General features: G+C 38.9%; 2 protein-coding genes across 5 annotated transcripts; one reads left to right on the forward strand and one right to left on the reverse strand.

Moving 5' to 3' along the window:
• Positions 1-474: 474 nt before the first annotated feature.
• On the forward strand, positions 475-14,247 carry LOC135112754 (alanine racemase-like). 4 transcript variants are annotated; one of them, XM_064027542.1, is made up of 8 exons: positions 475-616; positions 6,496-6,676; positions 7,983-8,141; positions 8,415-8,524; positions 8,989-9,200; positions 9,658-9,767; positions 10,159-10,389; positions 10,774-14,247. In XM_064027542.1, the coding sequence occupies exons 2-8, from the start codon at positions 6,505-6,507 to the stop codon at positions 11,028-11,030; spliced, it is 1,251 nt and encodes a 416-aa protein (XP_063883612.1). In that variant the 5' UTR covers positions 475-616; positions 6,496-6,504; the 3' UTR covers positions 11,031-14,247. The 4 variants fall into 4 exon arrangements, with proteins under 4 accessions (XP_063883612.1, XP_063883611.1, XP_063883613.1 ...); XM_064027541.1 differs by having other exon boundaries at positions 606-885; XM_064027543.1 differs by lacking the exon at positions 475-616 and adding an exon at positions 4,743-4,889.
• A 2,933-nt stretch (positions 14,248-17,180) lies between these two features.
• On the reverse strand, positions 17,181-26,730 carry LOC135112756 (ethanolaminephosphotransferase 1-like). The gene is made up of 8 exons (XM_064027545.1): positions 26,523-26,730; positions 23,985-24,053; positions 23,236-23,434; positions 22,327-22,589; positions 21,252-21,409; positions 20,961-21,141; positions 20,363-20,539; positions 17,181-20,143 (listed from the first exon to the last, which is right to left on the reverse strand). Exons 1-8 carry the CDS (start codon positions 26,577-26,579, stop codon positions 20,081-20,083), a joined length of 1,167 nt encoding a protein of 388 aa, XP_063883615.1. The 5' UTR covers positions 26,580-26,730; the 3' UTR covers positions 17,181-20,080.
• Positions 26,731-27,083: the final 353 nt, after the last annotated feature.

Genomic DNA, 27,083 nt, shown 5'->3' on the forward strand with positions numbered 1-27,083 from the left:
GCGAAGAGAGAAAGTTTATGAAAAAAAAAAACAAGATAAAGCGAACTGTAATATTCACATATACATGGGGTGCCGGGGAAGATTTTTTTTTTTTTTCCTGCACCAAATACAACCCGCACACGGTTCCCTATCAGCATCCCAGCATCCGCATCTGCTGATCCTTAGTAACTAGCATGTGTGGTCTCATAATTGTCATGTAGCAATCTTCTAACTGTTACGTAGCATTGGTAAGCAGAACAATTCCTCAAATGCTGCCTTCTCTGCTCAAGTAAAACCATCCTTGTCTGCATTGTTCAATAGGACTTCTGTACGAGATGTAATTGCTGTCCCTGGGTACTCTTCGGTGAGAAACACTTGATATCTGGACATTTGTGTAAACCAGCCATTCTCTCTCTCTCTCAGTGTTATAGTGCGCCATCCGAGCAGCCCTACGATACATCACACATGCTAACCTCCCACGAGGCGCTGGATACACGCTGATATGAAATTGTCACCTGTTTGGGCCGCTAATACGCAGCCAAGTGCAAGCTGGCAACTTCTCAGAGGAGCGACAGGCAGCGAGGTGAGGACACTGTCTGACACCATCACATCCCAGTTTCCTCGCAGCAAGATAGAGGTGGGTGTCGCGAGCATACTGTGCGCCCAGTGCTAGCTTGCTCTTAACAAACCTTGCGTTCTTCCTATTCCGCGGCCAGCAGGACTCAAGCAGTGACATATTTAAAGGAAAAATACTATTACAATTCTGTTTTATGTTACTAGAGCGTGGAGAAACCAGTTTGTGTGTGAATCGGGTCATGCAATAAAGTGTCTGGGCATAAACCACGTTCATTGCTGTTAACGAAGACTCTTGATAAAATTCCTCGACTTTTCCGCCTCTGATTAAAGGTAAAAGCTGTGGGATGGTTAACATGTGCAGTGCTACGTGTTATGAGTGGTTTCTCAGAAAGTGTGCAAGGAAATTACATGTTATCATATGAAAGACTAGGAATGAGAGATAATACTGATAATGAATGAAAAGTCTGTGCATGATAGTTTATTTGTGGAGCCTTTAATCCACTGATACGTTAATCAATTAATCAGACACGTATGCAGATAATTATTTTCCATGTGTCTCTCCATTCGTCCTTTCATCAATCAGTCTGATAACACGCATACAGATCGTTCTCATCCATCCATCCATCCATCCATCCATCAATCATACACCCATGCGGGTAACTCATCCATTTCTATCCATCTGTGCACTCACGAAACATCAATCAAACACTCTTCTTCCATCCATCCATTCGATCACAAATCCAGTCATCCATCCATCCAATTAATTATTCATGCATTACACAATCATCAATCTCACACACACTCAGTCATCTCCACTTGCTCTCCATTTTTCAAGATGAGGAAATAAACTAACATTAACTTTATATATTGCGAGCGTAGCCAGTGATTATCAGGAGTGAGAAGTTAATATGCAGCAGTTTGGTTCATAATAATTCTTAAAGAGAGTTTCAGAATTCTGGGGGAAGGTCGAATGTGTCTGACCGTGTGTGCGATCAGATGACGGGGAAAAGCGTTAGTGTGCAATTTAGCTTTCATTTGAGGAAGGAAGAAGTGTTTGTTTCTGTATATGTATGTTTCTTTTCTTCTTTTTTTCAGTGTCTATGTTTGTTTATCTATCTGTCTGTCTGTCTGTCTATGTACATACGTAGGGATCAATGTCGGGCGTTGTCATTTGTCAATTGAGCGAGGGTGGGTCAGGCCAGAGAAAGAGAGAGAGAGAGACTGGGCAAGGACAAGGACGTGATTTTAAATATTAATTCCTTCGCTGAACGTTCTTTCTTCCTAACCACGTTCAGATTTCTTTATCATACTCTTGAACACTTTTGTTGCTTAGTAAAAAGAGCACTTCGTAATTCTCTCAGAACAAGGTGCATGAACTGTTTGTTACTAAAACATTCTTTTTCCATAAGCACCAACAAATTTTCTTTCTCAGTTGTTGCTTAGTGAGAAAAGAAAACTTCCCATTCTCTCTTTTTCTGTCCATGCAAGCAAGTTTTGTTTATTTTATACAGTGATCTGCATAATATCATGGAGAGGAAAAAATAAATAAAAGTAATGAATATAATCCTTATGCACACATTATCATAGGTGTTCATCAATAAGTAGGTCAGATCTCCTCGCCAAAGCTTCACAAGAAAATGAGATGAATTGATGGAATAAAAGATGCGATGATTAGCTCGAAATTACTGTTATCTCCCTGTAATGAGATGGTAACTGAAGGAATAAATGAAGAAGGAAGAAAGTAGAATACAAACACAACCAGATACCAATATTACAAAAAAAAAAAAAAAAAAAAAAGCTATGATAAATAGTACAGTGTGTGTATGCGTATGGACGCATCTGCCAGATGCTTTTATTACACATCACCGTGCTGGCCGAGCAACAGGTGAGGGAGACATCTTACCTGAGTTGCCGGCTCATTAATTCACCACTCATCTGCTGGTACCAATAAAGTGTGCATGGTTACAAGTATCGATTAATGTGTAATAGAAGAAGCGATTATCTGTTCTGACTGAAAGGAAACTAAAAATTTTAACGTAATAAAACAAAACTGATTCTCTCTCTCTCTCTCTCTCTCTCTCTCTCTCTCTCTCTCTCTCTCTCTCTCTCTCTCTCTCTCTCTCTCTCTCTCTCATCTGGTATCATCATTTCGAATGTTTGGCACTATAGTAGAAATAATAAGGACCTTCGTTTTTTTCTTTAATGATCTAAGTAACATAACTAATAATTTAACAAGGATTTTGCATCATCCTTGAGAGAGAGAGAGAGAGAGAGAGAGAGAGAGAGAGAGAGAGAGAGAGAGAGAGAGAGAGAGAGAGACTTGAGAACCTGACGTGTTATCTCGGTGGCCCATGAAAATTATCTTAATCTCACCCTCTACTATAGCCTATGCATTCCTTCGCCTAGCCTCACCTTGCCACTGTTTCCTGTTTCCTCTTTTATTTATTTTCTATTATCTTTTCATCCCATCCTCTTATTTTCTTTTATTTATCTTTCTCATTTTTTATTTTCATCCCATCTTCATCCCTTCCATTAAAAATCTTATCCATTTTCTTTCCTCATTTTGTTTTGCTCCTTCACAAGAGTTTCTATAAGGACTGGTCTGCTAGTTGGTTAGACTAGGAATGCCGTACACCACAACGCGCCCTTGACCTTGGCTGTGTGTGAGAGAGAGAGAGAGAGAGAGAGAGAGAGAGAACTGGCGAATCATTTTTGTCTTGTCACGTTAAAATTTTTAGCTTCCTTTCAGTCAGAGCAGATAATTGCTTCCTCAATTACACGTTAATCGATACTTGTAACCATGCACACTTTATTGGTACCAGCAGATGAGTGGCGGACTAATGAACTAATGAGCCGGCAACTCAGGTAAGATGTCACCCTCACCTGTTGCTCGTCCAGCACGGGGATGTTGTGTAAGAAAGGTATTTGACAGCGGCGGCCACACGGACACCCACACTCATCTACTTGTCATGGGTTTTTTGTAATGTTGGTACCTGGTTGTGTGTTCGTATTCATCCTCTCTCGTTTATGCATTCTACTTTCTTCCTTCTTCATTTATTCCTTCAACGTTTCCTTCTTTGCTCTCATTTATTCCTTCATTCATTCCTTCTACTTTCTCCTTCATTTCTTCTTTATTCTTCCTTCATTTACTCCTTCGTTCTTCCTTTTTTTCATTTTTTCTGTTCCTTACTCCATTTTTTTCTTCCTTCTCATTTCTTCTTTCTACTTCCTTCCTCCCTTCTTTATTCCTTCCTTCTTCCATTCTTGGTGTCGCTTATTCGACCTTCTTCGTGTTGCGTGGGTTACGACACGCTGATGGTTTTCTAGACGAGGCTTGTTGACCATAACATTCATACGAGACGGTTTCACAGTCTACCCGTATAACTCTCTCTCTCTCTCTCTCTCTCTCTCTCTCTCATATAGGATTCCTGTAACACGCCTCACAACCAGTCTATACTCTATATAGACCATCGTAATCTAGTCTCAGTGACAGACGTGGTTTGTGCTATCTAGTGTGCACAGCTTGGTGCTACGTGTCCTTTCATTGATTCAGGTCGCGGGAGGCACTACACGGCCACTGGAAACCATCATTGACCTCACAAATTCATGTTCCGGAGTGATAGAGTGTAGCTTTGGTCGATAATACAGTAACATGCCACCTTCACTTCACTTTTGTTGGGTTTTTTTCCACAATCCTGCTCCTTGCTGGTCTGCTGTCAGGTTTGCAAACGTGGTACTATCTGATTGATTCTTGGCAGAGCAGAGGAGTGGAGATTGAGACCACGTTGAACACAGTGGAAAGATTTTTTTGCTGATCAGAAGGATAAAGATCGAGTCAAAACAGTAAACACACTTAAAAGATTTTTAGATCAGACGAGTGATGATTGAACGTTTAATACAGGAAAAATTCTTAGCAGATCAGAGAAGTGAAGATTGAGACAAAACACTGAAGCGGAAAGATTCTAACCAGATCAGAAATGTGAAGATTGAACTCTAAACAATGTGGAAAGACTTAGCAGATTAGAGAACATAAGACTGAGACAAAACAAACACTGTGACGACTCTTAGTAGATCAGCAATATTGAGCATAAACGTTAAGCACAGCGGAAGTAGACCTAATGGCAACAGATTCCTTGACCTGGGTTCTTATACGCGATCAGTGTCCAAGTATTGTTTCGGAGCGTGGTATCGAGATTATGCTTGAACACTGCTTGCGCGTAGATATGAACACTGAACCACCTACCTTTATTCTCCACAACAAATGATCCCATAATTCCCTCCCGACTCCACTCTAACACACGAAGAACTAACCCTAGTATTTTGACGACCTCAGAGTGAGTACCTAATGTTTGACAACTAAACATTTCGTCGTCCTATCTCTTGACGGGCTGTCGTGGAAGTTACTGGAAATTTTGAAGGGTGCTTTCGTGATTCTTTCTAGTGATCGTTTAACAAAAATTCTGCATCATCAGTGTAAATAACGCACGCCAAAGCTCGCCCAATAATTTTTGTGGCTTGTGAAAGTGAGAGGTAAGGTTTTTAGAATTTAGATACACTTAGGGCGAGAGAATAAAGCTAACACAGGTCTGTTCAAGTATGCTGGGAGGGCGCGGGTAGCAACAACTCACTCCGGAGCCTATCAAATTGTTTACACTATTGATTCATGCTAGCCTACAAGAAAGAAAACGCAGGCTTGTAAAAATATCACTTCGCAGAAATGTAAGCAGAGGTGTTCGATGCATTATGAAAGGAGTGCATGAGAGTTGCACAAGCCGTAATGTTAGCGAAATTTAAAATACGTATTATGAAGGTTAAGGAAGCAAAATCAACCCTGTATTTTATGGATGGATAATAACTACATCTCCATTGTATCGCCCCGGTGACAGAATCTTAATGAACTTTTTGCGAAAGGATAGAGAGAGTGGAGCGTGGTTGCTGGTTGGACCGTGGAAGGAAGGAGGAAAATGAGGTGAGGCTTTAGTGGAAATGAAGGAGGAAAGGATAAGGGAAAGGAAGGAGGATAATCAGTGAGATCAGATGAGGCAATGTGTAAAAGTGAAGAGAGAACAGTTGACAAGAATGGAGGACTTAGAGACGGAGGGAGACAGAAGGGAAATGCAGTAAACAACAACAACAACAACAACAACAACAATGATAATAATTAGAAAAAAATTGTGCGTGTGTGTGTGTGTGTGTGTTGTAGCTACTGTACGTGTCAGTATTATCGTAATAAGTACATTAACTGAGCACGTAGATGAGACGAACAAGCTGCAACACTGCTGCCTGCATTATGTCCCTCAAACGCTGAAGCAAAATCCTCCTTGCCTCGCGTCCAGCTCCCAGCGAGACACGTGCGTGCTGCGAGGAGTGGCGGGTGTGCTCGGGAGTTTCCGCTAGCCAGCACGCAGGTGCCTTAAGTGTGTGGCCCGTGGAACCTTCCGCAGGGACCAGCAGCAGCGGCCATGGGAAAACCAAACGTGTTATCTCCTTTAAGCTAAACACAACAGATGCCATGTGTCGGAAAGGAAAATATGTGTAGATCATGTGCAAGTTTCCCCCCTAACCAGTTTGATCCGATCAGGGCTTGTCCCTCCCTCGCCTCTCCTCGCCACTGCCTATGCTGTAAAGGGAAACTATACCTAGGCTGAAGGGTAAAGGGGGTCAAACAGAAGGGGGAGGAGGGGGTCGGGAGGCGCAGGCCACCATGCCGCCCTATTGATCGCCGGGGCTGCAGCCTCGACCTGCGACAAATGAAATTCAAGTCTCCCAGGAGCAGTTGGCACTGATAGCGGCTTTAAAGGTCACGGCCTAGGAACTTTCGGGGACTTCGATTTTCCTAAGAGTTAAATTCCACTTTGGCACCCCTTAACACTGCATGGTGATTAGCATGCAAGTAAGAAAATATGATTGTTGCTTAATTAACTAATTTTATCTTCTCAGTGTTGAGCGATGACTGGCGGCGTGTGCATCATGGAGGAGGCGCAGCAGAAGGCAGTCCCTCCCTCTGTCCTCGCTAGCCAGGCCCTCCAGCAGCTGCGCCAGCCCTCCTGCATCCTTGTCAACCTGGACGCAGTGAGGCACAACGTACGGGTGCTCAAGGGGCTTGCGGGATCCAACACAGGTGAGGGGCACCGCACGCTTCAGGCGTTGAGTGTGTGTGTGTGTGTGTGTGTGTGTGGAGGAAGGAGGGGAGGGTGCAGTCGCGCGTTGCAACCTCTCGTAAGAGTGTCGTTTGCTGTCAACGAACCATTTTTCTCGTTCAGTAAATACCAATTCTTGATTTTCAAACGTAACAGTGGGCCGTAACAAGAGTCACGAAGGTTCAAGGTCGAGGGTTGAAGGGAACGTAGTATCTTTTTATTAACTTCATTTTTCCCCTTGTAATTTTCCTTTCTTTTCTTTCTTTTTTCTTTCAGTTCTTGTATCCCAATTTAACAGCGCATCTGTATTGACTTATTATTCTTGTTCTTTCTTTTTTTCTTTCTTTTCTTTTATTTTATTTAGCAAGTGCACGCTTTAGGGCATGGAATATATAGTTAATTCTTAATAACATAGTTGTCATGCTGGTGTGTTCAGAAAACATTACATGATTACCCTTGAGTACACACACACACACACACACACACACAGGAATATGAACAATAATAGTAGTATTAGTAGAAATAAAGATAAAAAAAAATAATAATACTAACCAGATATATAAATAAAATCGAGTGATTAGGTAAGAACAAAAATAAATAAATATATAATAGAATGCCATTATATTCAGATGATTGAAGGTGATTACGTGAATAATTTTCAAAGCGAGATTAAAAGATTTAAAAGATTAAAAATAACCTTGGGATCACAGGTATAGACGTGGTAGTCATCTCCGAGGTTATGCAGTTTTCTTTCATGTGTTTTGGAAATGTTTTGAGTGATTAGATTACATTGTGCAGCAGATTTTTTTTTTTTTTTTTTTTCAAGCAAAGGTAATCCAGCCGGGAGACCGAACACATCAAGCTTTCAAATAATATATATATATATATATATATATATATATATATATATATATATATATATATATATATATATATATATATATATATATATATATATATATATATATATATATATATATATATATATATCCCAATATTCCCTGTACCCTGACATTAATTCATAGAGTAATAAAAGCAGTTAAGATGGTGATAAATAGAGAGATAAGAGAGAGGGTGAGAGAGAAAATGTGATAGAAGTATGAAAAGAAAAAATAAATAAGCAGATTTCAATATGATGGCACTGTTTACACCCTGGCATCTAATTATGGTGAGCAACAAAAAACAATCAAGCTGGTGAGAAGCTCAAATTGTCAGAAAGTATTCAAGATGCTGAGAACTTGAGAAGCTTGAATTTATCTGCATTAATTGCCCGGCTCCTACTCACAGGTATCATGGGTGTTGTGAAGGGCAGTGCGTACGGCTCAGGCCTGCTGCCGGTGGTGGAGGTGCTGCTGGAGGAGGGCGTACAGGAACTGTCTGTGGCCACTGTGGGGGAGGGAATCCATCTCCGCCGGCAAAATGTCCAGGTTCCCATCACTGTCCTTGGTGAGTCTCTTGTGTCTGCCTTTTTGTGTTCTGCCAGTGCCTATCTGCAAATAGTACAGCATGGTGCAAGATTAATCACATGTATAGATTGAGTGCCTGTTTCTGTGTTTTGTTGGTGCTTCTCTGCAAATAGTACAGCATGGTGCAAAAGATTAAAATGAGAATGTATATTGTATAATTTCTCATACATTTCTAATACAGAAGTATCAATGATGTACATTCCTTTAGATGTGTTTGGACATCTAAGCTGATGATATTTAATACTTGGCATAGGTAACCTGCTGCAATTTGAGGTGGAAGATGTGTTGAAACACAACCTCATCCCAACCATCAGCTGGGCTTCTCCTCTCACTGCTGAGCCCACTGATAGCCTCAAGTACCCAGTAAGTTTTACTGGTCTGTCTTTTTTTTGTGGCCTTTTATCACTTAGCTAATACTCTGTGCTTGGACAACATGACCTTGTCACATATTCAGTCTTCTTGTCTTCAGAAACTCCCTTCACTTGAGTACCTTAGTAAAAAAAAGATAATAGTAATGAATCTAGAAATTACCTAAATCTCTCCTGGCAATTGTTCTTCATAATCCCAAATTGTGTCTCTGGATCCTCTTTGACTGGTCCCAGTTGAATATAAGGACATGAGAAAAACAGGAAAATAAGGGAAGCTGCAAGAAGCCATCAGGCCTACATGTAGAAGTCCCTGAATGAAACATCACTACCTATTTCCTAAGGGAAGCTGCAAGAAGCCATCAGGCCTTCATGTGGCAGTCCCTATATGAAACATTACCTATTTCCACCCATCATGTGTCATCCTCATCTATAAACTTGTCTAATGCTGTGTGTGTGCAGGATGGGTCTCGCCTGCGTGTGGCCATCAACATAGACACAGGCATGTCCAGGTATGGTGTGCAGCCTCAGGACCTGCCAGCACTTGTCACCACGCTGGATAACCTCAATGTCACCATTGCCTCCATGTACACACACTTCCAGGCAGCCATCAATGAGCCAGAGAAGAATAAAAAGCAACTGGATATGTTCCTGGAGGCAACTGAACCATACAAGTATGTATGCTTAATGGTGGCATGTTGCATAGTTTTAGTGCAGCAAAGTGTTATAATGGACTGTACAGAGTAGTGTTTAATAATAATGATAATAATGATAATAATAATAATAATGATAATAATAATAATAATAATAATAATAATAATAATAATAATAATAATAATAATGACAATAATAATAATAATACTTTAGTGCTCATGCAGAGATTTTGCCTTGTGCTTGCCCAAAGTGTAAAAGGGAAAAATATCAATTAAAAATAATGAAGAACACTATCAGTCATACGTATCCCTACAACTTAGCATAAAAGAGAAGAAAATTTATCCATGTCTCCAACTTAATGATGAAAAATATTAGTGACACACATAATTAATCTAAGGAACCAGATTCAAATTTAAGCAGCATTATATAAAGTTTGCTGTTAGTGTGACTTCTGGTTACCTTGCCATATATTACCAGGCTGCGACCTCTGACCCGACACGTGGCGGCCACCACAGGCTGTGTTCAGGGCATTGGCACTAACCTGGACTTCATTCGGCCAGGAGGAGCAATCACTGGCCTCAGCTCAGGTGTGTTGGTCTGGATGGGTCTTGTTGAGCCTGAAGCAGCCACAGTCTTTCTATAGCTAGTTCTGATGGGACCATGGTCTTCTTTGATAGTGTATTCTTGTGGTCACCTGCCAATCTGCCTTTCTGAAGCTGTGTCTGATGGGCCGCAGTCTTCTCTTGTGGACACTTATTGCCCAGCCTCTCTGTTGCTGGATCTGATGGGCCACAGCCTCTGATATTTTGTTCTTGTGGTCATCTTGTATCCTATCATTCTTATGGAATGAGAAAAAACAAAATATACTACTGATAGCTTTCACAGAATGTACTGATAGATTGTCTTCTTTTAAATTCTACCAAGAGAATTTACAATGAGTAGTATGTAAAATATTAATTTCCCTTCTCCCTCCCACAGGCAGCGATGAGGAGAGTGCTGGCTTGTTTGCCAAGTGTGGCTTCCGTCCTGCTCTGTCAGTGGTGGCACGACCAACATTCTTCAAGCAGCTGCCTCCAGGCCGGGGCATTGGGTATGACGCCACCTACCAGACCACCACCGATGAGTGGATCGCCAACCTTACCACAGGATGGTCGGATGGATTCAGCCGCCGCCTCAGCAACACTGGTGCCGTCAAGAGGGTCAAGACAGGTCAGCCAGCAGGAAGGGAACACTTTGTCTCCATTACACTTGCATTAAAGCTAATGTACCTGGCTCTTCTTTGGCAGAAAAAAGAAAAAATGAAAGAACATATAGTGATTAAATACACAATTCAAATAGAAACCTGTTAAATAAATAATGGTACAGCCACCACTCATTTGAAGTAATTGCATAAACAACTCATTCTGCATATCCCATATTAAAACTGAGTTTTCTGTGACAAACTATAGAAATTCTTTGAAAAGTCACAAAGAAGGAATTTGTTGCTCTAATTCATGTAAATGCAATATAAAAAAGTGCTGGAGGGAATTTTGTGGTGACTTTTCATGTTTTTCTTAATTGTTTTCTTTTCAAATCTTGTGTTGGTCTTCCCAGGTGAATTGTGTCCCATTGTGGGCCGAGTGTCCATGGACTCCATCACTATCCGCCTCCCAGAAGCTCCTGCTGAGGACGACGTGTTTCAGGTCATATCAGACGACTTTGATGAGAACACCTCAGCTGTGGGTCTGGCAAGGATCCTTGAGGCAGCTGTGTATGAAATGCCAGGGAACTGGTCCACCCGGCTGTCCAGAGTGTATATCAAGAATGGCAGCATAGCCAAGGTGTACCACTCCCTGGACTATACCTGCTAATGGAGCTGTGACCAACTCACTCTGCTCGCCTTTCATGTACAGCCACTTATAACCTGTACATGAGTTACTTTAATACAGCCAGATTTATTGCAAAATTAAATTATTTTGTTACTCAATATTGAATTATATTGTCGAATATATATATATATATATATATATATATATATATATATATATATATATATATATATATATATATATATATATATATATATATATATATATATATGCTTCACTTATTTGTGAAGAAATGTTATGCCATTGCTTGTATATATATGATAAGAATAGAGAAAGTAGCACACATTGCTATCAGTGATATATATATTGCTTTTACATTTATAAGAAATTACTCCTACATAATTATAGTATAAGTAATGTTCCAGGCTAGGCCTCTCCACATTACATTATTTAGCAAAAGCATAATATATACATAACTACCTGAACACTATATTATTTTGAAACATTGAATTTCAATGGACTATCCAATACAGTTTATACTGTTGACCATACAGCAATATTTTGATGACTGCGTCCCATTTGATTATATCCACATTTTATTCCTTCATGGGCTATTGTGAAGGAGTGAAGAGTTGGTGTTCAGTGACAAGTCTCCAGGTGTTGCTTGCTCTTCCTAAGAAGTTATAATCCTTCCATGTTTCTTTAATTCACCCTTTATACTCAGTTTTCAGCTTTCTCATCCTTCATACCTATGTTTCATATATTTAACTTAATTGTAGTAATCAGGAGCACAAAATCCTTATTAAAATTATCTTAGGATCTGATGACTGTTATGGTTCTTACATTTGAGGCACTGTCTCTGTTTGAAGTCGGGGGATCCATCCTGACCAGTTAAGGTCTCTTGTACCTAGAGATTTATGTAGCATTTAGATTAGTTTCTGTTTCAATGGAGTATCTAAAGGGAGGCACAACACAGTATGATACACACATATACATTATTTCCCAGTATTGCATCATTGCCAGGTTACTGCAGCAGCTGTCACTTCTGCTAAATACGCATGGTTACAGTTACAGTACGAGTCCTATGTGGACAGCCCTGCTCCACCCATGACAGGCCACTAAAAGCAAGATCAGCACAAGTGTTTATAATGAATCAATTCTTGAATCCAAATGAGGACACCAGTGATGTATTTCAGTAGATATTTTTTTTCCAGAACAGATTTCTATGATAATCTGTATCATTACTCTACTCAATATTCTTAAGGGACTGTAATGGTGTTGGTGAACAGTAACATCAATAAAGCATAAGGTTTTTGGTGTATGCATGTATTCCATTATAATTACTATTTATTTATTAACTTTTGGGGAAAGTTTATGGGTGTTTTCCTTTCTGTATTTAAATTTCTTATACAAGAGAAACAACCTTTATATCACCTAAACAGGGTACAGACTTCATTTAGCTATGCAAACAAGACCAAGCCTTCAGTATTAAGAGTAAAAATCACACTTCTTACATTATGGTGACATTGCTCAGGTAAAGCTGCAAGAATTTATCCGAGCTTTGTGATTGCAGTGCAGTATTCATAGTGGTGCTTGTATTTAAGCATGCAATTGTCATCATTCTGTATTACAACCAGGGAGTTCATAATAAACAATTAACTATGATCTTAGATGTTCCTTTCCTATCTATTATATATATATATATATATATATATATATATATATATATATATATATATATATATATATATATATATATATATATATATATATATATACCAGGCTGGCAGTCCCACATGGTGGCCCAAACAGAGCAACACACACACACAGTCATTCATGATCTTAGATGTTCCTTTCCCATCTAGTATATCTATCTATCTATCTATCTATCTATCTATCTATCTATCTATATATATATATATATATATATATATATATATATATATATATATATATATATATATATATATATATATATACCAGGCTGATAGTTCCACATGAGGTGGCCCAAACAAAGCACCACACACACACACACACAATCATTCACACTCTTAGCCCTGTTGACTGCTGGTGGAAAGGACTATCCTACTATACCTGGGGACTTCAGGCATGGTATAACACAGCTGGCCACATATTTCCACAACCAATCTCTGTAAACACTAAGAATACTGTATTTAGGATGGAGTAAAGTCTAGTATATTGAGTGTGTTTAATTCTTATCTGCAGGAGATTAGCATCAAAATACATCTGCTGGTGCATTACAAAATAGCATAATAACACAAAAATAAACTAATGAACACAAATAAATAAATAAATAAATAAATAAAAATTTATCAATAAAATTAATTACTGTTTTCTTAAGTTTGCACAAATTACACTGAATATGAATGTATGTAAATGCTTCTAAATGCTTCTCTCTGCACTGGTCCATCATGCCGCTGCTTGGTGCACACTCAAGTGCTGTGCTCAGCCAACAGCATGTGACAAAACACCAACTCACTCTAACCTAACACTGGGAAATTCAACCATCTGCAGCAGCTACAATGAAAGCTTCACTGACTGGGCTTGAATTACACTTACATATTATACATATGAATAGTATGTGCACCAGGGTCTTGTTATATACATTATGGAGGAAATAACAATGAAAAACCTATCTTGACATTATTTATAAAGGTTACACTTCAAGATCTAGTTTGTAGTTCTATAAATGTTAATTTCAGCATTTTAAAAATAATAATGTACTAAAGCAGAATTAGAACAAAATAATAATGTCATAATAAACTGAAAAGTTCTCCATCACCATCTGTTCTAATGACTTCATATTTTAAATAAACAGAATCCTGTAAATGTTCCAGCACTTTTCAAAAATGACAATATACAAAAAGGGCTAGAGCACAGTTGTAATGTTATATTAAACTGAAAACCTTCTCCCTCTCCACCTATGCTGATTTCAAACTGTTGAAGAACAATAGATCCTAACCTAACCAAATTATCAGCACTTATAGCAGACTGAGGACATCAACAAACCACAGTCCTTACATAAGAGCAGTGAGGGCAAGGCAGTGTTACATTCACTAGTAAATCCTCAGCAAGCAAGTCCATGTGAGTGATGCAGTGAAGTGCTGAGAGAACTTAAGTCACGTTCAGGATAAATGGAGACACCGTACATGAGTTTGCATATTCTGATGTTGCATATAATGGGACCCTGGCACGCACACACACACACACACACACACACACACACACACACACACACTAGCAAAATGTATTTTAGTAACATTATAATAAAAAAAAATGTATTTGTCACAAAAAAGTCACAGAAAATTAAATGTACTGGCTTACCTTAAATATCATAATGTGGTGTTACAATATACAATAGAAATACTAAAGAATAATGATGTAATGTTACAAAAGATGCTTTGATACTTTCACCTTCTGCTACACTGTGATGAAGCTATGCAGAGAGAGAGAGAGAGATAGAGAGAGAGAGAGAGAGAGAGAGAGAGAGAGAGAGAGAGAGAGAGAGAGAGAGAGAGAGAGAGAGAGAGAGAGAGACAGAGAGAGAGAGAGAGAGAGAGAGAGAGAGAGAGAGAGAGAGAGAGAGAGAGAGAGAGAGAGAGAGAGAGAGAGAGAGAGAGAGAGAGAGAGAGAGAGAGAGAGAGAGAGAGAGAGAGAGAGAGAGAGAGAGAGAGAGAGAGAGAGAGAGAGAGTCGAAGTTTGAGAAAATTACCTAACTTTCTTGAGTACACTTAAATTAAGATTAAGTTCAAATTCACAAAATGTCTGAGCCACAAAATAGAGCCCAATAAATTAGTACTTAATAAATACAAAATATACACTAGTCTACCTAAAGAAGCAACTACGTATGTACATTACTTCCTATGGAATTCCAAACCCCATACACATATCACCTTGGCGAGCTGACTCTGCCTAAACAGCGATGTGAGCAACACAATGATGAAGCGAAGACAATATCACACATTCAGGTGCTGTGACAGTAGTGTGTGGTGGGGACTTCCTCAGTCACACCATGCACACTCCCTTCAGTGGCTGTTTTCCCTCATGGATGCTTCTCCAGAAATACAGACCAACTGAGATTTGTGTTCTTAGCCTTACAGTAAAACACTACATTTAGATGAACATTATTTACCAGCATCAAGTAATAAAAACACAACTGTTAGTTATCACAAACCAAACTGAATATGCAAAGTGCTACAGAAAGCCAATGCTGTATTTGTAACATTGGTCTTGAGATGAAAAGTTTCCCTAAAGACGTTCTATCTGTGTATGTAAACTCTAAAATTCGGCATAATTGGACTTGAACTCTACAAGACAGGAGTATCAAGACATCTCTGGAACTAAATATCCCAACTGAAATCCAACCCTTCTTCTAGTCATTTTGGGGGTGGTAATCATGAGGGATTTTCTTTCTCTCAATTCTGAAGCCACAAAGAAGTGCTATCAATTACTTATCTCTATCTAATTGCTTCATTACTGCATATTGGCACCACACATCACACATCCTGCTTTCATCTCCTCAGTCCCACACATTTTTGCCTTAACCTTTTGACTGCTATGACTTTTCTTGAGCTTGACATAATTATCTGCAGCAAGTTTACAGTGAGATTTTGAAAGACACTTCTAACACCAAAATAAGTAATGGTGTAACTAGAATCTTTTAATACCTGCAGATTTATTTTCTTGTTTAGTAAGTCAAATAATCATTCAAATAATAGGTGTTGTTGTCACTAGCGGGCAGTGTTAAAAGTGGAACCAGTTTGTGACTACCATTTTCCATAACAAAATCAAAGAAATTATAATGAAACAAATGTTAACTAGATCTGCAGGATTGGTGCCGGCCACACATCTTGCAGTACGCAGCGGCCTCACCAAGCTGCTGAGAGCTCTTCAGGACAGTCGACACACAGATCACTATCTGTTGTTATGTACACATTTACATTATCTAGTAGAAATATATATAAATAAACAAAAATATTATACATACAAAATTCACAGTTCTTCTGTTTCCATTTGACTTGGTGATACGAAAGTGACATCATCTGGAAGGAACTTTACTGGGAGATAAACTAATTATCATCTTTATGTACTACTCTGTACCATGAAAAAAAAGCAATAATAATAAGAAAAATATATAGTATATATCTATAAATAATAAGGACGTCCGAGGGACAGTGCAAAGAATTCTGCAGTTGGACAGACGAGGCCCTTATGAAACCATGCAAGTGTATGCTGCCAAAATTATCAAGTGACAACACAAGCTGCACACAGTTCAGTGTTAAAATAACTCATTTCACTGTTAAAATAACTGCTCTGTTGATATCTAATACTAAAAGATCAATAGAATAAATTAACAGATAAATAAATAAATGAAAATCTAAAATTATTTATAAAAACAGCTCAGCACCAATATTTATGTGCATGATCTAATCTAACTGGAAAAAAAAGGTATAAAAAGCCCAATTAACTAGTATGTGAAAAATCAACCAATGAATAATAAACCACTATGCAAAACTTTGTTGTGACTACAAAAAAATTAGGATGAGATGAACACTTCAAATGAGATTCTTAACCACAGGTGTGAATTCTCAAACTCTGCAAGCTCACTTTGCATTCAAATCCACCTTAGCATGTCACTCTGATGAATTCAAGCCCTCTATAAGCATCAATTTAAGCTAGGTAATATAAATGAAAAAATAAATAAATAAAAGGTATGTAAAACAACAGAATAACAGCCATAAGATACACAACTCTCCATTACAGCCTATGTACGGTATCCTTCTCTCTGCCCCCCTTCATGGTAACGCCTTTACTCATGCTCTGCAACTTGACTAACCATAACATTTCCACATTTCACACACAGACTCGCCACATTCCAGACAACACACACAGGAAAAAGTTTCGTCATCTTGGTCAAAAGACTGCCTGTAATCAAAACCCAATGAAGAATGTTTGACTAATGTGACATGTGCTTTTATGATGGTGATGGCTGAAATGTTTGGTGCCTGTGTGATGGCAAGTTTATGCCCTGCACCTTAACAATCAGAGAAGCAGGTTAGTTAGCCAGCCAGAGAGAAAGAGCATGCACAAAAGATGACTAATAATAACAGCTAGAGGACATGTGACAATCCCATACGAAGTGCAGAAATCAGGTGTTAGTAATACACAGCGTTCACAGTTCCAGTGAGGGTGTTTATTGTATACAACAAAGTAGTTTACAGACTGTACTTGGTCACTAAGATACACTCACCAATATTGCCACATGCTCCCATCTACATGAAGTGCTCCTTAGAATGTCACTGGTGAGAATTTGCTTTTTGTCATGCTCTGAATTTCTTGAAACACTGGCACTACAGTGATCCCTCTCCCTTATCAAAGTACATGCACACCATCCACCTCATTCACACCACTCTTGCCCGCTTCCCTCACATCTCACTGCACACGACTCAAAGGCAAATCTGACACAAAAGTGACGCTTAATTATTCATAGTGCCATTAAGTTTTTTCTTGTAAAATGTGGCAACACAGCTTTTGGTATGAATAAATTAAGTAAAGTACATAAGCTTGAACACGCCATATGCACATACATACCAGGCTAGCATTCCCCCATAAAGGGATTCACTAAGACAAGGTGCACAAACACACAATCACACACACAAGCATTCCTTCAAATCTTAGCCTCTTGGCCTCTAGTAAGAGGCAGCAAACCTGAGTTTCTCCATCAGACCCAAGCAGAAGAACCGATCTAGCTATTGCACCAAAAACTCATCCCCTTACCCACAACAGCTTGCCAGACCACAAGCAGGGACAACCTTTCCTTGAGGGCTTTTGGGCTGCGTCACCATTTATGTATTCACAGCTGCTCTCTAATCACTCCTTGCTACACAGACATCCCTCTTTCATCTAATGTTCTATCACACTGTCAATCCATCCCATTCATGGTCTTCCTCTTCATTGTACACTCTCATATCACACCTGCTTAATTTCTTTACCAATCCATTTCCTCATTCTCTCTTTAAAACCAATGTAAAATTCCTTGCTCTATTTGACCAGTTCCCCTTTGCGCAAACTCTCACTTCTCACCCAGTCCATGTAAGGCACCTTGTCTTGGCTACTCCCTCCATAGTGATTATTAGTCTGGTATACATATACATATAGATTTGAAAATGAAAATTAATGTAGCATATTAAGTTGTGGTTCTATCTTAACATACAGAATAATTTAAATAAGTTAAATGACCTGAACCACTTAAGGCGTTATTTTCTTTAGAGAGCATTACATTCCATGAACATGATGCACCTGATTAGGTAGTTGTTGCAGACACATTAGCACAGCAATGCGGGGCTTGATTAGTTCCAGCGATTGTACCGTCTGGCTGATTGTTACTGCACAATGATTAAAGATTAGCCACAAACCACATTGGAATACATGCTTTCAGCTCAGAATGAAAACTAAGCAAGGGAATTTCCACTTCTTTTTACACCCTTTAAAATGAACATTGGTCTATATACACAAACCCCATGCACTCCATTGGGATCTGGAAAGCCAACTTTTAGGCCAATTCTTGGGTTTGGGGAATTCTGTAATTGTGAAATTTTTGGGGAACAAGACACATCAATGGTAATTAATGGTAGTCAAAACACACCAAAAATTTGCCAAGTGACAACCCTCCCTACAAGCTGCACTCTACCTAAGTATTACAGCAGGAGCTACCCAGTAATGCATCATCACACCACTGTGCTGCCTCACTCAAAATGTTTCAGTGACAGCAGATTCAGACTGACTGAGCCAAGATTACTGTGGGCTTGGAGATGGAAACCGTCTAATGAAGAGCCGACTCCCATCTCTAAACATTATACATTGTTATCCTAAAATGAATGGAAAAGATAAGGTGGAGAATAGTCCTCAGATGCTGAGAGATCTATGCTAGTGACTCATGTTGCATTTCATAAACATGTTGCCAAATCTGATGAAATAAGTCCCTAAAATGAGTACTATACAGTATGTGTACAGATTTTCCTGACTAGATCTCATATTACAAATCTAATAGTAGTAGTATGGTCAAGGAAGTCTTTCGAGGTTTGTACATGTTATGGAGAAACATGACACACATAGCTGGTTCTGTTACCACACCAAAATGTGCACGACCTTACACCCAACTGACTACTGTTGGAAGGGCAGGGGAGGAGGCAAGGAATGGCTTAACCCAGGGAACTAGAAATGACTAGAGTAACAGGCTAGTAAACATTGCACCATTTATCATCCAATTCCCCACCAGAAGACACAACTCAAGGCACAAAGCAACAAATGAAAACTGGATACCAAGACCCGTTCGATCACAGAGTGTACGAGGCGGCCCTAACATCGTGTCATCAGTGAGGAATCACAATGAAGCAGTGAGGATGCAGCAGAGAAACAAGGAGCATGGCTGGAAGCATTCTAGTCTGACTGTATAACACTCAATGTCAGCTAAACTTCAGCTATCCCATCTTAATAGAATTTTTAATGAGCAGAGATGAGAACCCAATATACTAGCTTCTCTGAAACCCCCAAATCCTAGCTAAGATCCTTATTGTCTTGTTCATCGCATATTTTGTACCACATTGAAAACTTACCTCAAAGTACCATCCTACAGGTGGCCCTCAAGTTAGTGTCCATCACTCAACTCTATCTGATGGTGGGATTTTGATTAATGTGTCAATCCTGTTAAAAAAGATACTGCTAAACGATCAAAATTTGTCCTTAGAGCCTATTGAGACTTGTCCTAAATATTGAGCAGTTAATCAATTCTTAACAAGTTAATCTGGTCTAATTTGTTTGATAAACTTTGAGAATTTAGCATACTGAAAGCCTTACAAAGAATAACCGTATGTAACAGCTTTGTTCACTAGTCTAGTGTGAGCCACTGTGAACTACACTGTGATATGTATAACTGTGGGCCACATTTTATACCTTTTTCTCAACTTTTAAATATTACCATCAACAGTTTGCAGTCATATACAATGAAACTTATTCTTCCATGGTTTCAAGGGCAGCCACCTGCAGAAGTCTTATGCACTGTCGGCGAGTAGTCAATCTGCTCGATCCTTGATGCTGAAACACATGATGTGGAAGTGTTCACACATCTGACGCACCTGAAACAAATAGCCTCACGTGAGCACTATGATGACGTGTGTGAAGACAGCAATAACATAAATGTGTGCAAATGTCTTGTCTCAGCACTGCAAGGAAATTACATTACAATACTGACATTTTTGCTGCTATTTTGGTCTGTCATGTTACTGCTTATGAAAGTGGTGTACATATACTGTTTAAATATATGCAAGTATTAATAGAACAAGACATACACTTACCACATAAACTCCATAGTGGATGTGAGCAACGGTGGCGACACCACTCATGAAGAGCAGCGTTGCCATCTCCAAGCTGGGGAACACCACAACAATGACCAAACACAGGGCAAGAGGAAACATCAACCAGTTCATCAGCTCACATTGAGTGTTGCTCATCTGGGACACAATCAGGCGACACTGAAACAGACCAATGTCACATGAATGAGAATATATATATATATATATATATATATATATATATATATATATATATATATATATATATATATATATATATATATATATATATATATATGAATTTATCACAATTAAGTTCAGCATCCTTGAAAATTCATTACCATTATCTCTCAAAATAATAGCACTGAATTGAGTTTTGGCTCACAGTTAAAGAGGAAAAATAGGCAAACATCACATAAATGAAATAAACATACAAATTTCTCGACTTTGAGCTTCCTGGAAAACCCATTATCTTGTCCATAATATCTAGATTAAATTGAGTTCTGGCTCATAAAAATGACTTGACACTGATTAAATGAACACACAGTTAATAAGAAAAAGAATTAATCAGTATAATAAAACATGTAAATAAAACACCCACATTAACATTGGCAAATATGGTGCCAATCATGAAGAGGTACAATCTGGGATCTTTATTAATAATGTCAGAGCCTGACTGGTAGACCCAAGCCGTGCCCATAGCAAAGAACACCAGCGGGGTGAAGAACGGACGCATGGCCTCCCAGAAGCCAAGCATCTTCCCACTCTTGTCTCTGTAGGACCTGAAAGCAAGCACATTGGAAAGTAGAGATGATCATCACATAATGACCCCACTTGCAGTTCCATTATTCCAAGAAAAAATGGTGATGGCATTAATAAAATCTGTACTAACTTGTATATATTCCAGAAGGACATGGGAAGTGATGTACCAAGGGAGCCTGCATACATCATCACTTCAAACATCACTCCTGAAGACAAGCCACTGACAAGTTCAAACTTCCAGATGTGTTGACCAAAGAGTCCCGTGACTAGATAGATGACAAAGATGATCTGTTGGGTAAACAAGAAAACCTGACACAACACAAACACAGGACAAGACAAGCACTCAGAACAAGGTGACACAAACACTTCCTTAACTCTTTCAATGCTTGACAATTTTTCCTCATAATCTTCTTTGACTTTTTTGACACACATTTGTATTAGTCTCTTAAATAGTTCTGTATGATAAAAATGCAAGATTAACCTTCTATTCTCTGTTTTTCTGTGTCTAAGCAAGCATTTTATTTACATTGCTCTGAATGTGAATAAAAAAAATGAGCATAGGATTGACAGGACAACACAAGTATATTCACCAAGCAGAGAGAGGACTTGAATACACCTGAAAGACTGAAGTGAACACCTCACTACACAATGGAATGCACTTCTTTAGGCTTATCACACTTTTATAAAGGGGATGTAATAAAGATAATAATTAATATTCCCCATTCAGAGCTACAAGATTTATCACAATACCATATAAATAAATCTCACTATATTTCCACCACAAGCACCTCTCGTAACTTCAACACTCTTTGAATACTGAACCATCCTGCTGTGGAAACAAAAGGGAAAATACTACTACATAAATCAAACTCCTATATTTCCACCACAAGCACCTTTCATAACTCAGTCACTCCCTGAATCCTGAATCATCCTAGTGTGAAAACAAAAATCTGTCTATATATATCACACAGGTGGCCAAGACAAAGCACCACACACTCATACACATGATTCACACTGAGCCTGATAGGACCCTGGTGGAAAGGAACAGTCTCATTGACAATCCTAATACACTCCAGGAACTTAGGCATAATACAGCTGGGCACACGCTTCCACAGCAAGGTCTGTGCGCATACAATGGTTTACCCCCATCCCTTCATAATTATCAACATATAAATAGCAACACATAAACAGACCAAAGCACTCACTATTTGGGAGAGGTCGTATCCCCATGGCAGGAAGAGGATCTTGGTGAGGTACTTCTCCCAGTGTGACACATAGAAACAGGTGATAACATTCCATAACACAAAGTAAAACCTGAGTGGCGTAATACTGTAGTCAACACGCCCAAACACCGACCAGATGCAGGCAGGGATGAAAAAAGTTGTCCACGAGTCCAGCCCATGGTCAAACAGCTCCCCCAATGGACCACTCGTGCCTGTTCGCCTGGCCTGCTTGCCATCGATTCCATCTAAAACATGATAGATTGGTGCTAGCCACTCTATCTTGCTGTACAGTCACCCTACATTATGTCACAATGGCCTACATTCTGAAATGCTTTGGTCTCTCACCACAACTATTTTTAAAGGCCACATAGAAAATTAGCTGGGTTCTCATAAGTGTTTCTCCTGTTTATAATGTAGAAATCTAGTTAATCTGTTAAAAGAACCATAAAACATCCTTAAAAGCCTGTGACTTCAATTAGTCTTTTGAAAGCAGTTCAGGTGCAGTGCAGAAGCATTTCAGGATACAGTCCCATGTCTAGTGTATTTCATGTCTATAAATCATATAAATACATGGACTCATGAATTACTTTATGTTGAGACTCCAACAAAGGCTGAAGAGAACTGGAGAAGTGATACATGAAGGCAGCTGTATAACACTTTTTGTCAGGATAGATTTCAAACAATCAGAAATCATTTCCTAATGCAACAGTGCATGAAAATCTATTTGTTTCCTTCAGGTACAGTACATGTTATTTTGGCCTCAAGTAACAGGTGACCAATACTTGTTTTCTTCAGCCTTCTACTGTTACAGATGTGACCTCAAGCAACAGACAACAATATCAAGAAAGCTGGCCAGTTTCTGCTTCATTCTAGTCTTGGCTAAGGACTCACCCAGCGTGTGGGCCATGAAGTGGTTGAAGGCACATGCCAACCACACCCAGCTTGGGATAGGTGGATACTTGTCCCCTGGTGGTTCTTCACTAGATGCATAGTAACTATAGTCATATACGGTCAGCAGAACAAAGTTGGCTACTGTGAAGAGGAACCCTACAAAGGTGAGCACATTGGGGGCTATCCAGCGGGGGCAGATCTGTGAAGGAAAGCACATGACTGTCAAACAAGTGACCTGCCACGTGATTGTCACTACTCTGGCTCAGAACCTCTTTTCTCTAAGGTGAGTGAGAGTTCTGATTGAAAAAGGAATGAAAGAATGAATATGAAAGATAAAGGGCAATATAAATAATAGAAATGAAAATGAATGACTAACAAAAATCCTCCACATAATATTTCAAACTCCATTAAATTTTAATTTAAAATTCATTCAGTCACATAAAAAGAAATGTAGAAATCTAAAGAAAATATACTAGTTTTGCAATAAAAGCAGGAACATTAGGAACTTCACTCAATCCAGAAAAATTTTTCCTATATACCAGGCCAGCAATCCCACACAGGATGCCCCAGACAAAGCACCATACACTCATACACACTCCTTGCCCCATTGGCCCCTGGTAGAAAGAGATACTCTAGTGGACCACCCTACAATACCCTAAAAAATACAAAATAAATATAAATGTACACACACACACACACACACACACACACACACACACACACACACACACACACACACCAATGCTTACCTTCACAACAGTATTCCAAAAAGGGTGCATTACATAGTTGCTCAGTGGACTGGTGTCTTGTGCACTATACTGTGGATGAACAGAAAACAAGTCACCAGGGAGTCAGGAAATGAGCAGCTGAACACATCTAACCTTACATTAATATGGGGATACAGTTTGACACAAATCAATCTAAAATTATTGATTTAAAATGGCACCTAAAAGAAAGACCAAAAAATCTATTTGAAACAAATAATTATGATTTCAAACATATCAAAATTGGTGTACATTGTTTTCAATGCTACAAGAACCTTTCCATTAAAACAATATTTTGATTTAGTGTGAACCTGATTTAAAGTGAACTGTCAAGGACCCTAACTCGTGTTAGATCAACATTCTATTGTACTATATTTGGATCTCCCCGTTCTATATCTAAATTCTTTTCCATTTTATACATATGGATTTCATTATGTCAGAATATCAGGCTGAAATACTAATGGACAGAGACATGCATATGAGGCACATTTCACATCTGCAAGTGATACTCTTTTTCAAAGCTAATACTTAAGTTAGGCCTAGCAGAAAAAAATAATAAATTAATAAATAAAAAGAAGAGAAAAAAGTCTGGCTACATTATTAACCTGCAGAAGGGATACACAAGTAAAGCTCAAAATAAAACAGGCTCTACATGGTGTGAAGACAAACATCTGATATTCAAAAAACTGATATCACCACCATTTATTTCATCAATCAATCCTCTGTAAAGCTGGCTGAGCTTGAGTCTTGGCGGTCATCTTAGTCTGACTGGCAATGTGTCAGACTCACATTACCTACAATGGCTGGCCAGAGGTTTGACTGTAATAACCTGCCCTCAAGCATAATGGAAATACCAATCAATTTTTCTGAGGGCAGGATAAATTAGCCACGAGAGGCTTTCCTTAGTTAACTGACCACTTCTGTAGTTTTTCTGTTGTTCTCTAAGACACTATAGGCTGGAAGATGCAACAGTGACTGATAAGGCAAAGAAGACCCTCATCAAGGTTAGAAGTCAAAACTCTGTTGAGATGCCAATGGGAATGCAAATCTGATACCTCTGGTCCTTGCAATTTTGGATATTCCTTGGAACTGTTCTCTTTAGGGAATGTCATCTTCATTGAACCTTTTTTTTTTTTTATCTTTTTTTATTGCTGTTGGCCAATGCCCATCTTAAAAAAAAAAAAAAAAAAAAAAAAAAAAAAAAAAAAAAAAAAAAAAAAAAAAAGCTAAGGTAATCATGAGGGCCTGCATAATTCTTTGGTGTTCCTTGACTATCTTGTCACCACATAATCACTGGTGATGACATCTCATTGCCAGTTTATCCCATTATCATCTCAGTGTCTCGGTGTATAGTGCTCCTAAGGCTGGGCATTACACATTCACACCGACATAACCTCTCTGCTACTTTTTTTGGAAAACCACATCCTCTCAATTTCAAGATAGCACCATTCTATTCTGATGGATTTATTTTTTTATTATTATTATTTTTTTTTAATATGGTCATTGGTTGTCCACAGAATCACTTCTATTTTTACCTATTTCTATCTGTGATAATCAAGCCTGCCACTTGCCACATCTTACCTGAATCCCACTAAATAATTCCCTGACTGTTTCACAAGATCCCCTTACTGCCGCTTAACAGTTTCCTAATAACCAAACAGCTAATCCTTTCACTGAAATATGCAATAATTCACAGCACTAAAAGCACAATACAAAACTTTTACTAATACTTAAAAGGAAGCAAGAATAGCCTATAATTCCTAGCCAGTACAATGTGTAGAGGTGGCCACAGAACAAAAAGAAACTTCTGATAGTGGCTTGCAAATGAAGAAAGATTAGACATGGCACTGAAATGGTTAGTCCTAAAATCAAATAAAACATGATCCATCCATCCCTAGCTCACCAAATATCCAAAATACACTTCAGGTATCTGATATTAGCAACAATAACTCCCATTAAACTTCTATTAATCCCTAATCCCCTTTGTTAAATTAAAGTCCTCTGGGGTAAGGCAAGGCTGTCAGGTTAGGTTCAAGTTCCATTAGGATATTACTTACTTGTTCTATTAGGATCTGCTAATACAAACAATAACTCCTAGTCTATTTGTACTAGTCCCTAATCCTCTATCTGGTTAGATCAAAGGACTCTGCTGCAATAAGGCTGAGGTGTCAGGTTAAGTGCAAGTTTCATTCAGATATTAGTTCAATCAGGATCTGTTAAAACCGGTAATAACTCCCAGTATATCTACTAATCTTAAATACACAATCAGATTAAATTAAAGTCCTCTAGGATAAGACTGGGGTATCTGGTTAGTATAAGCCCCATTAGGATCAGCATAAGTTACACTAGGGGATAAAAAAAAAAAAAAGATAAGATACTATGTTTAATTACAACCCATATCTCTTTAATGGCCATCACTCTACGATTTCTGCATTTGTGTACCGTGCTGCCTGGCTACACACACACACACACAGTCACACTTACCACCAAACACCACACCCAGACACGCTGCCGCCCACCCACCTTATAGTTCTCAAAGCCCAAGAGCTGCTCCGGCGTCAGGTACCTTTTAGTCGCCATTTCGTCAGCTTACCGTCCACTAAGACACTTTGAAATTAATACAAAAAAATCACCACGTCCACCTCATGACTGCTTCAATGCCTCTCCTCACTCTCTCACTCTCCTCTTGCCTCTCCCGGCCCTCTTCTGCCTTATAGCCGCTGCCTCCTTCGGCCGCGCTCTTCTTCGGCTCTCTCTAGCCGCCCGATTACGTCTTTCTACATTTTTCATTTTTTCATTCATTTATTTCTCTCTGGGCCTGAAAGTTTCTAGATTTATATTCTTTGGTTATAAGACGACATAATCTGCAGCCGTTTAGGTTAATGACGGCGGAAATTAGGTGGTATTGATGTCTATATATATCACTGACATCAATGAGACACTGCAGTCATGTGAGGCCACAGGAATTCCAGTTCCTGTTAATCCTGCCTGGCGTAGGATCATAATATGTATGGAAGGAATTATTGTTACTATGTGCAGTTCTTTGCTTATAATTCCCCATATAAAGATGACCTCCTTCCAATC

This window comes from Scylla paramamosain, chromosome 24 (assembly GCF_035594125.1).
Source record: "Scylla paramamosain isolate STU-SP2022 chromosome 24, ASM3559412v1, whole genome shotgun sequence".
Classification (NCBI taxonomy): Eukaryota; Metazoa; Arthropoda; class Malacostraca; order Decapoda; family Portunidae; genus Scylla; species Scylla paramamosain.

Bases quoted from the DNA above. Each gene is read 5' to 3' on its own strand.
- LOC135112754 (XM_064027542.1), top strand. From the start codon at position 6,505: ATGACTGGCGGCGTGTGCATCATGGAGGAGGCGCAGCAGAAGGCAGTC. The intron at 8,525-8,988 runs GTAAGTTTTACT...GTGTGTGTGCAG, and splicing joins CTGATAGCCTCAAGTACCCA to GATGGGTCTCGCCTGCGTGT. The intron at 9,768-10,158 runs GTGTGTTGGTCT...TCCCTCCCACAG, and splicing joins AATCACTGGCCTCAGCTCAG to GCAGCGATGAGGAGAGTGCT.
- LOC135112756 (XM_064027545.1), bottom strand. From the start codon at position 26,579: ATGGCGACTAAAAGGTACCTGACGCCGGAGCAGCTCTTGGGCTTTGAG. The intron at 20,540-20,960 runs GTGGGTGTTTTA...GGTCTGTTTCAG, and splicing joins CCATATTTGCCAATGTTAAT to TGTCGCCTGATTGTGTCCCA. The intron at 20,144-20,362 runs GTAAGTGTATGT...TATTTGTTTCAG, and splicing joins TCCACTATGGAGTTTATGTG to GTGCGTCAGATGTGTGAACA.